The sequence below is a fragment of the Sinocyclocheilus grahami genome, unplaced genomic scaffold (assembly GCF_001515645.1).
Source record: "Sinocyclocheilus grahami isolate Dianchi unplaced genomic scaffold, SAMN03320097.WGS_v1.1 scaffold235.1, whole genome shotgun sequence".
NCBI lineage: Eukaryota > Metazoa > Chordata > Actinopteri > Cypriniformes > Cyprinidae > Sinocyclocheilus > Sinocyclocheilus grahami.
In genome coordinates this window covers 117,997-129,060 of record NW_015505414.1, presented here as the reverse complement: position 1 = coordinate 129,060, position 11,064 = coordinate 117,997, and the positions used below count along the sequence as shown (strand labels likewise).

Below are 11,064 nucleotides of genomic sequence, written 5' to 3'. Positions count from 1 at the left end.
TATATATATATATATATATACACATACAGTATATATATATATATATATATATATATATTGTGTGTGTGTGTGTGTGTGTGTGTGTGTGTGTGTGTGTGTGAACGTGGTACAAAGACAGACCCTAGTAGTATGAATCCATTTACTGTAACATTTAACAAAATAACAGTTCCCTACAAATGAAGTTATATGTTTTAGTTCTGAAATACTGAAAGGACAGATGGGTTTAAATGACTTGGGGTCTATAAAAGGAACCTTAGAGCAATGGTACACTGCCTTTCTATTCTTGGCCATAGTTGTGACAACTTGTGACAGATGCAAAGAGGGGAATTGCTGAGGTGACATGCTGCGATAACAACTCTTAAGTGTTTATTTTATTTTTTTTATTTTAAAGGGTATTATTATAAAGCTTTGCACTTCCGAGATTACTTTTTTATTTATTTTTATTTTTAATTGTTTTTGCTTGTTAGAGTGACCCTAATAGTTAAGCAACACCACACGTGGTTTTGAAATATGAGAAAAGACTGTGTCGCTACACCACAGACTTAAGAGGACTGGTTCAATCTGAGCATGTGTTGTTTTGTTGCTGAAAACATTTGTGAAATGTTATGCTAATTTGCTAAATGAATGATACATAGAGCATTGTAAAATGAAAGATTTCTTGCTCCGTATTAAAATGTTGCATACATTGTTTTAGAGCCGGACAGCAACCACTATACACATTTAGGGGGACATATCCGAACCTGCAATTTTTATATGGTCATATTTAATTTTTTTTCAAGAATAGATTCTTGAGTTTTTGGTACAACAGACTTTTTTATATATATATATTTAAAAAATGATGGTCACTAATAGATATACATCGTTACAATCATATGTTGAACTTTAAGTTTTAGATCTTTCAATTGGTGTATATTTTGTCAAGATTTAATAAGTTTGTTAATGTAAGCTGTCAATGATTGTAAATGTAGAAAGCAGTCGCCTCCCGCATATTAATTAACAGATCAAGAGTATTAGATTTGTTCAGATTTGTCTGTACACACTTATATGTTTTAAAATTTGATCTTTGACTCATAATGTGTTCATATTTTGTCAAAATTCCTTTTAGGTCTTGGCTGTGACCCATCATTACAGTCATGGCACCCAAAAAGAACAAGGCCGCTAAGAAGAACAAAGCTGACATAAATGAGATAACAATTCTGGTAGAGGACAGTCCCACCAACAAAATCAATGGGCTCAACACTCTCCTGGAAGGTGGAAATGGTTTTAGTTGTATCTCAACAGAGGTCACTGACCCCGTCTATGCACCCAACCTCTTGGAGGGTCTTGGCCACATGAGGCAAGACAGCTTCCTCTGTGATCTGACTGTAGCAACCAAGTCCAAGTCCTTTGACGTTCACAAGGTTGTGATGGCTTCCTGCAGTGAGTACATCCAAAACATGCTCAGGAAGGATCCAGCCCTCAAGAAGATTGAGCTCAGTGATTTGTCCCCAGTCGGTCTGGCTACAGTCATCACATACGCCTATTCTGGAAAACTGACCCTGTCTTTGTACACCATTGGTAGCACGATATCAACAGCCATGCTGTTGCAGATCCATTCTCTGGTGAAGATGTGCAGCGAGTTCTTGATGCGGGAGATCAGCGTGGAGAACTGCATGTATGTTGTCAACATCGCCAACACGTACAGTCTGAAAGAGACGAAAGACGCTGCGCAGAAGTTCATGCGGGAGAACTTCATCGAGTTCTCAGAAATGGAACAGTTCCTAAAGCTCACCTACGAGCAGATCAGCGAATTTCTCACAGATGACTCGCTTCAGTTGCCCTCTGAGCTCACAGCTTTCCAGATTGCAGTAAAGTGGTTAGACTTCGATGAGAAGAGGCTGAAGTATGCTCCTGATCTGTTGTCCAGCATCCGCTTTGGAACCATCTCACCCCAGGACCTTGTTAGTCACGTGCAGATCGTTCCCAGGATGATGCAAGATGCTGAGTGCCACCGTCTGTTGGTCGATGCCATGAATTATCACCTGTTGCCATTCCAGCAGAACATCCTGCAATCCAGAAGAACCAAGGTCCGTGGAGGCCAACGAGTGCTGCTCACGGTGGGAGGCCGGCCTGCCCTAACCGAAAAATCTCTCAGCAAGGACATTCTCTACAGAGATGAGGATAGTGTCTGGAACAAGCTGACAGAGATGCCCGCGAAGAGCTTCAATCAGTGTGTGGCTGTTTTGGATAGCTTCCTTTACGTAGCTGGTGGTGAAGACCAGAATGATGCAAGGAACCAAGCAAAACATGCCGTCAGCAATTTTATCAGGTAAGATCCGATGTCCTTACTTCAAAAGGATAGTTCACCAAAAAAATTATGAAAATTTGCTGTTAATTTACTCTCCCTCAGGCCATTGAAGATGTAGGCAACTTGTTTCTTCAGTAGAACAGTAAAGAAGAGTTTTAGGTGAAACTGTTGTCCTTGGCGATTCATAAAATGCACATCTGTGGCTGCCGGTTTTTGAGAGTCAAAAAACATATACAGAGAAGACCAAATCAATACCTGTGGCTCCTTTGAAATTTTCAATACATTGAGGTCCTATGAAGCGAAACGATCAGTCTGTGCAAGAAAATTAACATTATTTACAACATTATTACCTTTAATCCACAACCTGGCAACTGGTTCTTATTGCAATAACGACTGTCTGGAGTGCAAACTTTCTCACATAATGAAGTGGGCGCAAACTCACACATAAACTGATGACGCTGTTTGTTTACAACGGAGAGCGAGGACGTGTGTGTTAGAGTTTCCGTCAAATTATACTTACCTGTGCTTATCCTGGATGCTGGAACCAATTTAAAAAAAAGATTAAGTTTGCATGCGTGATCCCATTCGGGAAGTTTGACTTTCACAGATTTCTGACGTCTGATCCAGATCGATTCTACCTCTGTTGTCATTGCATGACACTTAGAACATGAACACCAACACGTCTCATGAGTCCGAGATGGTCCTCACTGCAGAACACAAGATCCAGGGGGCGTGGTTGGATCCAGATCAAACTCCTCCCACCTTACATATACCTAAACCTACCCGTCTCCACCCCCTGATCCCTAAACCCACCCATCTCCACCCCTAAACCAACCAATCTCCACACCCTAGATGTGGATCCAACCACGCCCCCTGGATCTTGTGTTCTGCAGTGAGGGGCTACTGAAGAGGCTTGTGCTGGTTGTGCCGCTAATGCCACTGCGTCGTCCGTCTCTCCCAGTTCTTGGTCGGAATATTCTGGTTTAAACAAGTAGGGCTGTGCATAAAATTCCATGTCATTCCTCTTTCAGATCGAAATCATCAACCACTGTAAATTTTATGTAGTGAGATTTAGACACTGCTGGTGAAGCTCTGCATACGAGTCCTCACTCTCCATAGTAAACAAACAGCATCATCAGCTTACTTGTGAGTATGCGAAGATCGCGCTCCAGACAGTCGTGAACATGCTGAGAACCGTTTGCCCCGGCTGTGGATTAAAGGTAATAATGTTGTAAATGAATAAGGTTCAGTTTCTTGCACAGACCGATTGCTTTGCTTCATAGGACCCCAGTGTATTGTCAGGAGCCAAGGGCATTGATTTGGTCCTCTCTGTATGTTTTTTTTTTTTGAGACTCAAAAACCGGCAGCCGCAGATGTGCAGTGTATGAATCGCCAAGGACAGCAGTTTCACTTAAAAAATCTCCTCTACTGAGGGGGGAAAAAAGTCACCTAGATTTTGGATGGCCTGAGGGTTAGTAAATTACTTGAGGGTAAGGAACTATCCCTTTCAGATAGCTTTATTGTCAAAAGTCCATTGGCATGTATTTTTTCCGAAGCGATGCATCACTTACAAGTATTTCCCTCATTAGATATGACCCCCGATTCAACACGTGGATCCACCTGGCAAACATGATTCAAAAGCGCACTCATTTCAGCCTCAACACCTTCAATGGTCTCCTGTTCGCTGTAGGGGGGCGTAATTCTGACGGCTGCCAGGCATCTGTCGAGTGCTACGTTCCATCCTCTAACCAATGGCAAATGAAAGTGGCAATGGAAGTCCCTAGATGTTGTCACGCTAGCACAGTAATTGATGGCAAGATCTTGGTTAGCGGTGGTTACATTAACAACGCCTACTCTCGTGCTGTATGTTCTTACGACCCATCCACCGATAGCTGGCAGGATAAGAACAGCCTGAGCAGCCCGAGAGGGTGGCACTGTTCAGTGAGCGTCGGAGATCGCGCCTACGTTCTCGGCGGCAGCCAACTGGGCGGACGTGGCGAGAGGGTCGACGTCTTGCCAGTTGAATGTTACAACCCTCACTCCGGCCAGTGGAGCTACGTCGCCCCCTTGCTCACAGGAGTGAGCACAGCTGGTGCTGCCACCTTGAATAATAAGATTCACCTCCTGGGTGGCTGGAATGAGATTGAGAAGAAGTACAAAAAATGTATTCAGGTGTATAATCCCGATATTAACGAATGGACTGAGGATGACGAATTGCCAGAGGCAACGGTTGGTATCTCATGTTGTGTTGTCACCATCCCCACACGCAAAACACGGGAGTCGAGGGCCAGCTCTGTATCATCCGCACCAATTAGTATATAAGCAGCGAGGGATAGTGGGGAAATGTATTTGAGTTGCTAAATGTAATTGACTGCAAATTTTTATCTTGCTGTTTGTTCAAAGTCAACTTTTCTCACAGATGCCAAAATTAATTGTCAGTTCATGGCAATCTCGGAAATGTTGAATGTAAAATCACAACATAAAAACTGACAAAGTTCAATTATGCATACAAATGAACATTTATTTCTATAAGCCACTATGTTTAAAATTGAAGCGATTTGGAAACAACTAAAGATGGATGCATTTCAAAGATGGTTGTGGGAACAGGAAAAGTGAGAGAGATTTGGCTTAGAGGTTTATGGAAAAGGAAATGCATACAAACAATACAGGTTACAGTCATAATTTTCATTGGGAAATTATTTTCCAAGTGGGGCCAATTATACGGTTATGATTTGATTAGTCACTTAATGTGCAAAATGGGGTAATTGCAACATTGCAAACTGTCCACATATATTAGGCATTGCCCTTTGATCACCAAACAATGAAATATGCTTTAAAAAGGCCTGCGGATACTTATTACAGCATTATTCTCCAATGATGCCGTTCTTATTGCACTGCAGACATGTGAGCTTGTAGTTCATATTTATTTAGGATAATATACAAGGGAGCATAGATTACATAGATACCTTGAGAAAGCCAGGTTTTCACATTTCACCTACAACTATCAGGCAGTTTATTTAATCATGTAATACACCAACAAAGCGCTGCTGGCTCTTGGAAAATCAAGCAAGTTAATTATAAGCAGGGTTGCTGGCAGGAGGGATGACTGAGAACAATGTCCTTAGTTCTTAATCATTAGGCCACAGGGAGAAGGGTGACCCAGTTTGACTCTAAAACAGACACTATGATGATTTGGGTGATGATGTGAAGAACACTGAATAGGGCATACAAGGATTTACACTGGTGGCATATTTTGTAAACCGAGCGAATAAATAATTGTGAAAAAAGGTTGGGCCTGAACCGTCTAGAAAAGTATAAAATCTGCTCCGTTTCCTGATGGTTCATGATTTTTTTATATTCTGGTTATAGAATACATTGTATGATAGGAAAAAATGTGACAACTGGACACACTACTGATTTATTACTTTATTAAGGTATTGATTATTTAAGGTAAATCAATGGATTGCTCACAATATACATACCGTAATACATGTCAGATAATAAAGCTCTGCATATTTATTAAATCTTCTTAAGAAATGTTGCTGTTGACATTTTTCTTGGAATCTATTTAGAAAATGACGAGAGAAGAGAGACAGAGAGAGGCACATTTCCTAAATTCATAACTGTTTGTCCAACCAGTGAAAGACACTATTTTTGCATTTCTGTTTGGTGCAGCTAGTGGCACAGAAATAACCGCGTAAAGCACTACAAAAGGCATAGTTCAAACAAAAAAAGAAAATTCTGTCATCATTTACTCACCCTCCACTTGCTCCAAAGCTGTATATAGTAAATGTTTGCTCTTCTGCTGAACACAAAAGAAGGTATTTTGAAGAATATGGGCAACCAAACAGCGGATGGTCCTCATTGATGATTTCCATAGTTTTTTTTTCTCTCTCTCTCTCTATACTATGGAAGTCAGTGGGGTCCAGCAGAAGAAGGAAATTCATACAGATTTGGAAAAAGTCGACGGTAAGTAAATAATGACAGAATGTTCATTTTTGGGTGAACTATTCCTTTACGGTTAGACTTTCAAGTTCACCAAGTACACATAATGGGCGTTATAGAGCTAGTGGCAGCTAACAGACATTATGACAATGCAAAATGCTTAATAATCATGACGATGACAAGGGAATGTATAAGAAGTGACTCCTGACCTAATAACCCCATTTGCTTTTTCCCATTCACATTACTGACATCTTACAGGGTCTAAGTCTATGCGTCACAGGGAAGATTGGTTACTTGTTTATAAATATAAAAACTGAAAATAACAATTAGGGACATTTTTTGTTATTATTTAATGGTTATGTTAGTTATTTAATGGTTATTAAAAAAACTGAAAACTAATTTTAGGGAACGTCCTGTGTAAGTTACTTTATAGCAGCACATCTGCAGCATTTTTAAATGGAAGGTTAGTTACTTGTAGTTATTTGATGGTTATATATATATATATATATATATATGTTATTTTATTGAATTAAACCTAAAAAGAACATTCCTTGGACGTTATTATTTGGTTCTGTATTTCCTGACTTTAGTGTTACACCGAACCCTAACATAATTGTCTTGCTAACCTCTATGAGTTCTTGTATTCTATGTTTAATAAAATAATAATAATAATAATAATAATAATTGTCTTGCTAAATAGCCAGCATATTCCAAATACACGAAATTAAATAATAAAAAATAAAAACACATGATTGTGACCTTCATATAAGAAGAAGAAGGGAAAAAAACGTGTAATGGCCCCATTCCGCCTCTTACAATTTGCATTGTCATGATTACAAAAGCACATTATATCGGCTCGGCTTCCCTCAGCCACACCACAACGAGAGGAAAGGGTTGCTGAGTCATTAGATGACGTCACCGCGTCGGCACGGTCACGTGTCCTCAGTACCAGTAAAGTGTGCGCGAGGAAGGGCTAGACCGACACAGCTCGCGCACTCCGATCGAATATCAGCTGCTCGCAACTCGACACCGCTTTATTCCGTTACAGTCGAGGTGGCGTGAAACCGTAGCCCGTGCTTGACTCGAGACCGCTAGGAAGCACAGAGCGGACACATCCGTGTTTAAAACGAGTCACACAAGGCCTAGCGCGTGCGAGCATTAAAGTGTGAGGAGAAGCTGAAGTCGAAGTCCGTAGCGATACGCGAGGGGTCGCAGGTTTGTGCGATGGGCTTACTGTCACAAGGGTCGCCGCTCAACTGGGAAGAGACCAAGAAACATGCGGACCACGTTCGAAAGCACGGCATCCTGCAGTTCCTCAACATCTACAACAAGGTCAAAGAGCGCCAGAAGGATGTGCTGAAGTGGGGAGACGAGGTGAGGCTCTGTCATCTTCCTAATGCACGGTATAATGTATATGTGATGGAGAGACACGTGGTTGCGTGTTTAGAGGCAGTGATGCAGATTTGGATGCTGCTTGTGAGCAGGTGGGTTATGACACTTGTTGGACACACTTGATTGGATGCATGATTCTTAAAATGCGTGTGTGTGTGGTCCAAAGGCCAATGTTTACAATCTTGAAATTAGTTTTGTAGACCAGTGAATCTCAACCTTTTGGCGTACCGGACCCCAGTCCGATTCAGAACCATCCTCAAGGACCCCCCAGAACAAAATTGACTCGTATCATTTGTGTCTTTTGTGAGGACCAAATGCAGTCAAGTATAATTCAAGTTAGCTGACTTGTCCAGTATTTGGCCATATCATTTTTCTTTCATGGGAACATGTCAAAATATACAACATTTATACAAAAAATCATACTTTATACGGACCCCCTGGCCTTATGTCAAGGACCACTAGGGGTCCACGGACCCCTGGTTGAGAAACACTGTTGTAGACGAATGCAATTCGTGCTTGTGCGTGAATTTATTGGCCAAACTAAAACTTCACGCTATTTCGATCTGGCTGAGCACGAGCAAGCAGCCAACAAGTGTCCAGCCTACACATCTTCAGTGGTGTTTAAAAATGATCCCAGGGTGAAGTGGGTTGAGACAATGCACAGTGGAAGCTCAAATCTGAGATTTAGTTTTGACTTCACTGCATGTTCTCCCATTTGTATTTTAAATTTTTTTTCCTCCAGTGTTGATTTATTAGAGTTGGTTATTGTCAAAAGTGGGAAATCAGAGTAATAAGGTATTAGTGGGTCCACTGCTGTAGAGTAATGTATGATGCAGCCCAGGCATGTGAAGATCTGCCCACAGTGTTTTTAGTTCACAGATTTTGTGATGACAATGACAAAAATCCCAATTCCAATGGATGGGTGTGCGGTTCGTCATCTTTTAGTGAGCTCTTGCTCTTTTTTTTTTTTTTTTTTTTTTTTTTAGTGTTCTTAAACGTGTGCTAAAATAAACATTTGGAACAATGGCGCCTAAAAGTGTTTTCATGTACAAACTTGCCGTTCATGCAGGATCAACAGGCTGATGTCTATTTCTAAACCTGCTTTGAAATGGCTTTTCATTTCAGTACCTTTGTTCGGCCAGAAGACGTCAATGGATTTATGATAAAACCTGCTGGAATGTTGTTGGTTTAAGTGAATCCTTTGTTCCACATTGGTGGACTCGAAAGGCAAAAAGAATGGAAGCTCGCATCAGTATAGAAATGTCACACTGTGATTTTACTTTCATAATGAGTGTGTTTGGAGAAAAATAATACTGTGCTTTGTCATTGTTGGGTTTGCAAGGCAAATCCACTCTCACATAATATGCATACCACCCTCAGTGAAAGCAACAGTCACTTTTCACTTTCACTTTCACTTTTTACAGAAACTATTGTTATGCTACTTGTGGGTAATGTTTTGTTGCTTTGTGATAAACTGTGTTGTAAAAAAACGTGTCTGAAACATCTTGCAGGTGGAGTACATGTTGGTGGAAATGGATGACAAAAATGAAAAAGTCCGCCTAGTTCTGAACGGGAAGGATGTTTTGGAAATCCTTCAGGAAAAGGGTGAAAAGATCAACCCCAAGTGAGTAACCGTTCTAGTGGGATTTATTGTATGTCACAAAACATTGGTTGAAAAGGTTTTAAAACCAGGTCAGATTTAGCCGTAAGAATATGCATATTCAGGGTTTTGCTACAGGGTCACTGAATAGCAGGGTGAGCTGCAACCGTGTTTAAAAAGGCAACATAAAAAGGGGAATGTGCTTTTGCAATGAGTCCAGAAATGGATTCTAAAACTTCTGACCTTTATTGCACCCATTGTTAATTTTTGTTTTAAAAGTGGGTAACCTGAGCGTAGCTGGTTTGTCCTTTTGTACACTTTAGGGCTGGACTGTCTTGCAGCCAATCCCTCTTTTATGCATGCGTCTAATCAGCCAACAAGATCGATAGTATCTTTGTACCTGTACTTCTTGAATGTTTAAATGACGGCCTCATAAGAGTCAATTGAAGCTGCTAGCTCAGACAGCTAAAGTTTGAGAAGTTATATAGAAGGGAGGAATGGCCTTTTGTCTGAACCGGTCTACACAAGACAAGCCCATCTGAGGCCAAGTGCTACTGATGTTGTGTAGCTGTTGGAGCTCAGGGGAAATTTTAAAAGTAGCATGCAATGGGAAATGAGAGAGCCGTGGCATTCCTCATTGCTGCTTCTCTACTGTACATACTGAAGAGTGTAGTGCCCCCCGTCCCAACACAGCACATGGACATGAAGACTATTGTGTCAGCAGTAGACTGATAGATTGGCCAGACCGGTATTTCCCCATTTTAGGTAGAGATATTATCGGCCGATATGAGCCTGTCGCCGATATATCGTTATCGGCGAATATGCCGCCGATATTAATTTTTTTTTTTTTGCAGAACATATAATGCAGATAAAATGCTTGAAATGGTGTAATTACTTAGTTTGTCCAGCAGAGCACACTCCATTGTTTGCTACTGGCGACCTGGATGAAACGCTTTAAAGCTTAAGTCAATGGAAAACCATTGAACCTTTGAACGGCCATATCTCCGTAACGGCACGGCGAATCCGCACCAAATTCGGGGGATCTCTTCAGCTCAAGGAACCCTCTCGAACGCGAATCGAGTGTACGTCTCGAGGCCCTCTTTCGAATGAGACCACCCCCGCGTGGATAGCCCCCGGGGTTCGGGAGTTACGGGTGGTTAAATTCGCGGTCTGGCGCCGACCGATCTAGCGATCCCGGGGGGCTACCGTCGCGAGGAGGGTGGCGTTCGAGAGGGCTCCTCGAGCTGAAGGGATCCCCCGAATTTGGTGGAGATTCGGGGGATCCGCGAGATATTGACACCAGTCAACACTTTCCCTTCAGTAAGGAAGTTTCTTGTTCAGGCAGCAGCATTCAAGCGTTGTCTTATTCGACAAAAAATGGAAGTGAAATGTGACAACATGCCCCATAGGTGGAACACATTGTAACGTCTGAGGGGCACGTTGTAACTTGATCATATGACAGCTTAAAATCTTATCTGATCGAATGAAAAAAATATACAAGACAAACTAAAATATTTTGTTAATAAATAAATATATATATATATATATCTATATATATATATATATATCTATATTGATATAGATATAGATATATATTTTTTCAAATAAAATAATGGCGTTTTTTAAGAATTAAAAATAATCTGATTTTTGGAGTTTGACAATGAACACATTGCAACCATGCTTGGGACGGCCCACATAAACGAGCAAAAATGCTTTACATGTCTTGAAATAATAATTTCTAAACATTAAACATTGACTGTCAGTCTTTATTCACCTGTTTCTCGTTGTTTCTCATTAAAATTAATTAAAGTAAATAGTGTAAATTACATCGCTAATGTCA

At 40.9% G+C, this 11,064-nt stretch overlaps 2 protein-coding genes and 1 long non-coding RNA gene across 3 annotated transcripts in view; 2 read left to right on the top strand and 1 right to left on the bottom strand.

The window, feature by feature from the left end:
• LOC107597701 (kelch-like protein 31) overlaps nucleotides 1–5,198 on the top strand; it is a 5,870-nt gene extending 672 nt beyond the window's left edge. Inside the window, exons 2-3 of the mRNA XM_016288869.1 lie at nucleotides 1,106–2,308; nucleotides 3,877–5,198. Coding sequence (XP_016144355.1) covers nucleotides 1,134–2,308; nucleotides 3,877–4,609 — 1,908 coding nt within the window. The 5' untranslated portion in view covers nucleotides 1,106–1,133 and the 3' untranslated portion in view covers nucleotides 4,610–5,198. The remainder of the gene's footprint in view (nucleotides 1–1,105; nucleotides 2,309–3,876) is intronic.
• Nucleotides 5,199–6,076: 878 nt separating this feature from the next.
• Nucleotides 6,077–11,064, bottom strand: part of LOC107597700 (uncharacterized) — a 17,616-nt gene continuing 12,628 nt past the window's right edge. The window contains exons 3-4 of the long non-coding RNA XR_001610486.1: nucleotides 8,166–8,170; nucleotides 6,077–6,089 (exon numbers count right to left, since the gene is read on the bottom strand). This is a non-coding gene — a long non-coding RNA (uncharacterized lncRNA). The remainder of the gene's footprint in view (nucleotides 6,090–8,165; nucleotides 8,171–11,064) is intronic.
• The window catches only part of gclc (glutamate-cysteine ligase, catalytic subunit), a 14,221-nt gene continuing 10,261 nt past the window's right edge, over nucleotides 7,105–11,064 (top strand). Inside the window, exons 1-2 of the mRNA XM_016288865.1 lie at nucleotides 7,105–7,606; nucleotides 9,136–9,248. Of these exons, the coding sequence (XP_016144351.1) occupies nucleotides 7,457–7,606; nucleotides 9,136–9,248 (263 nt within the window). The 5' untranslated portion in view covers nucleotides 7,105–7,456. The remainder of the gene's footprint in view (nucleotides 7,607–9,135; nucleotides 9,249–11,064) is intronic.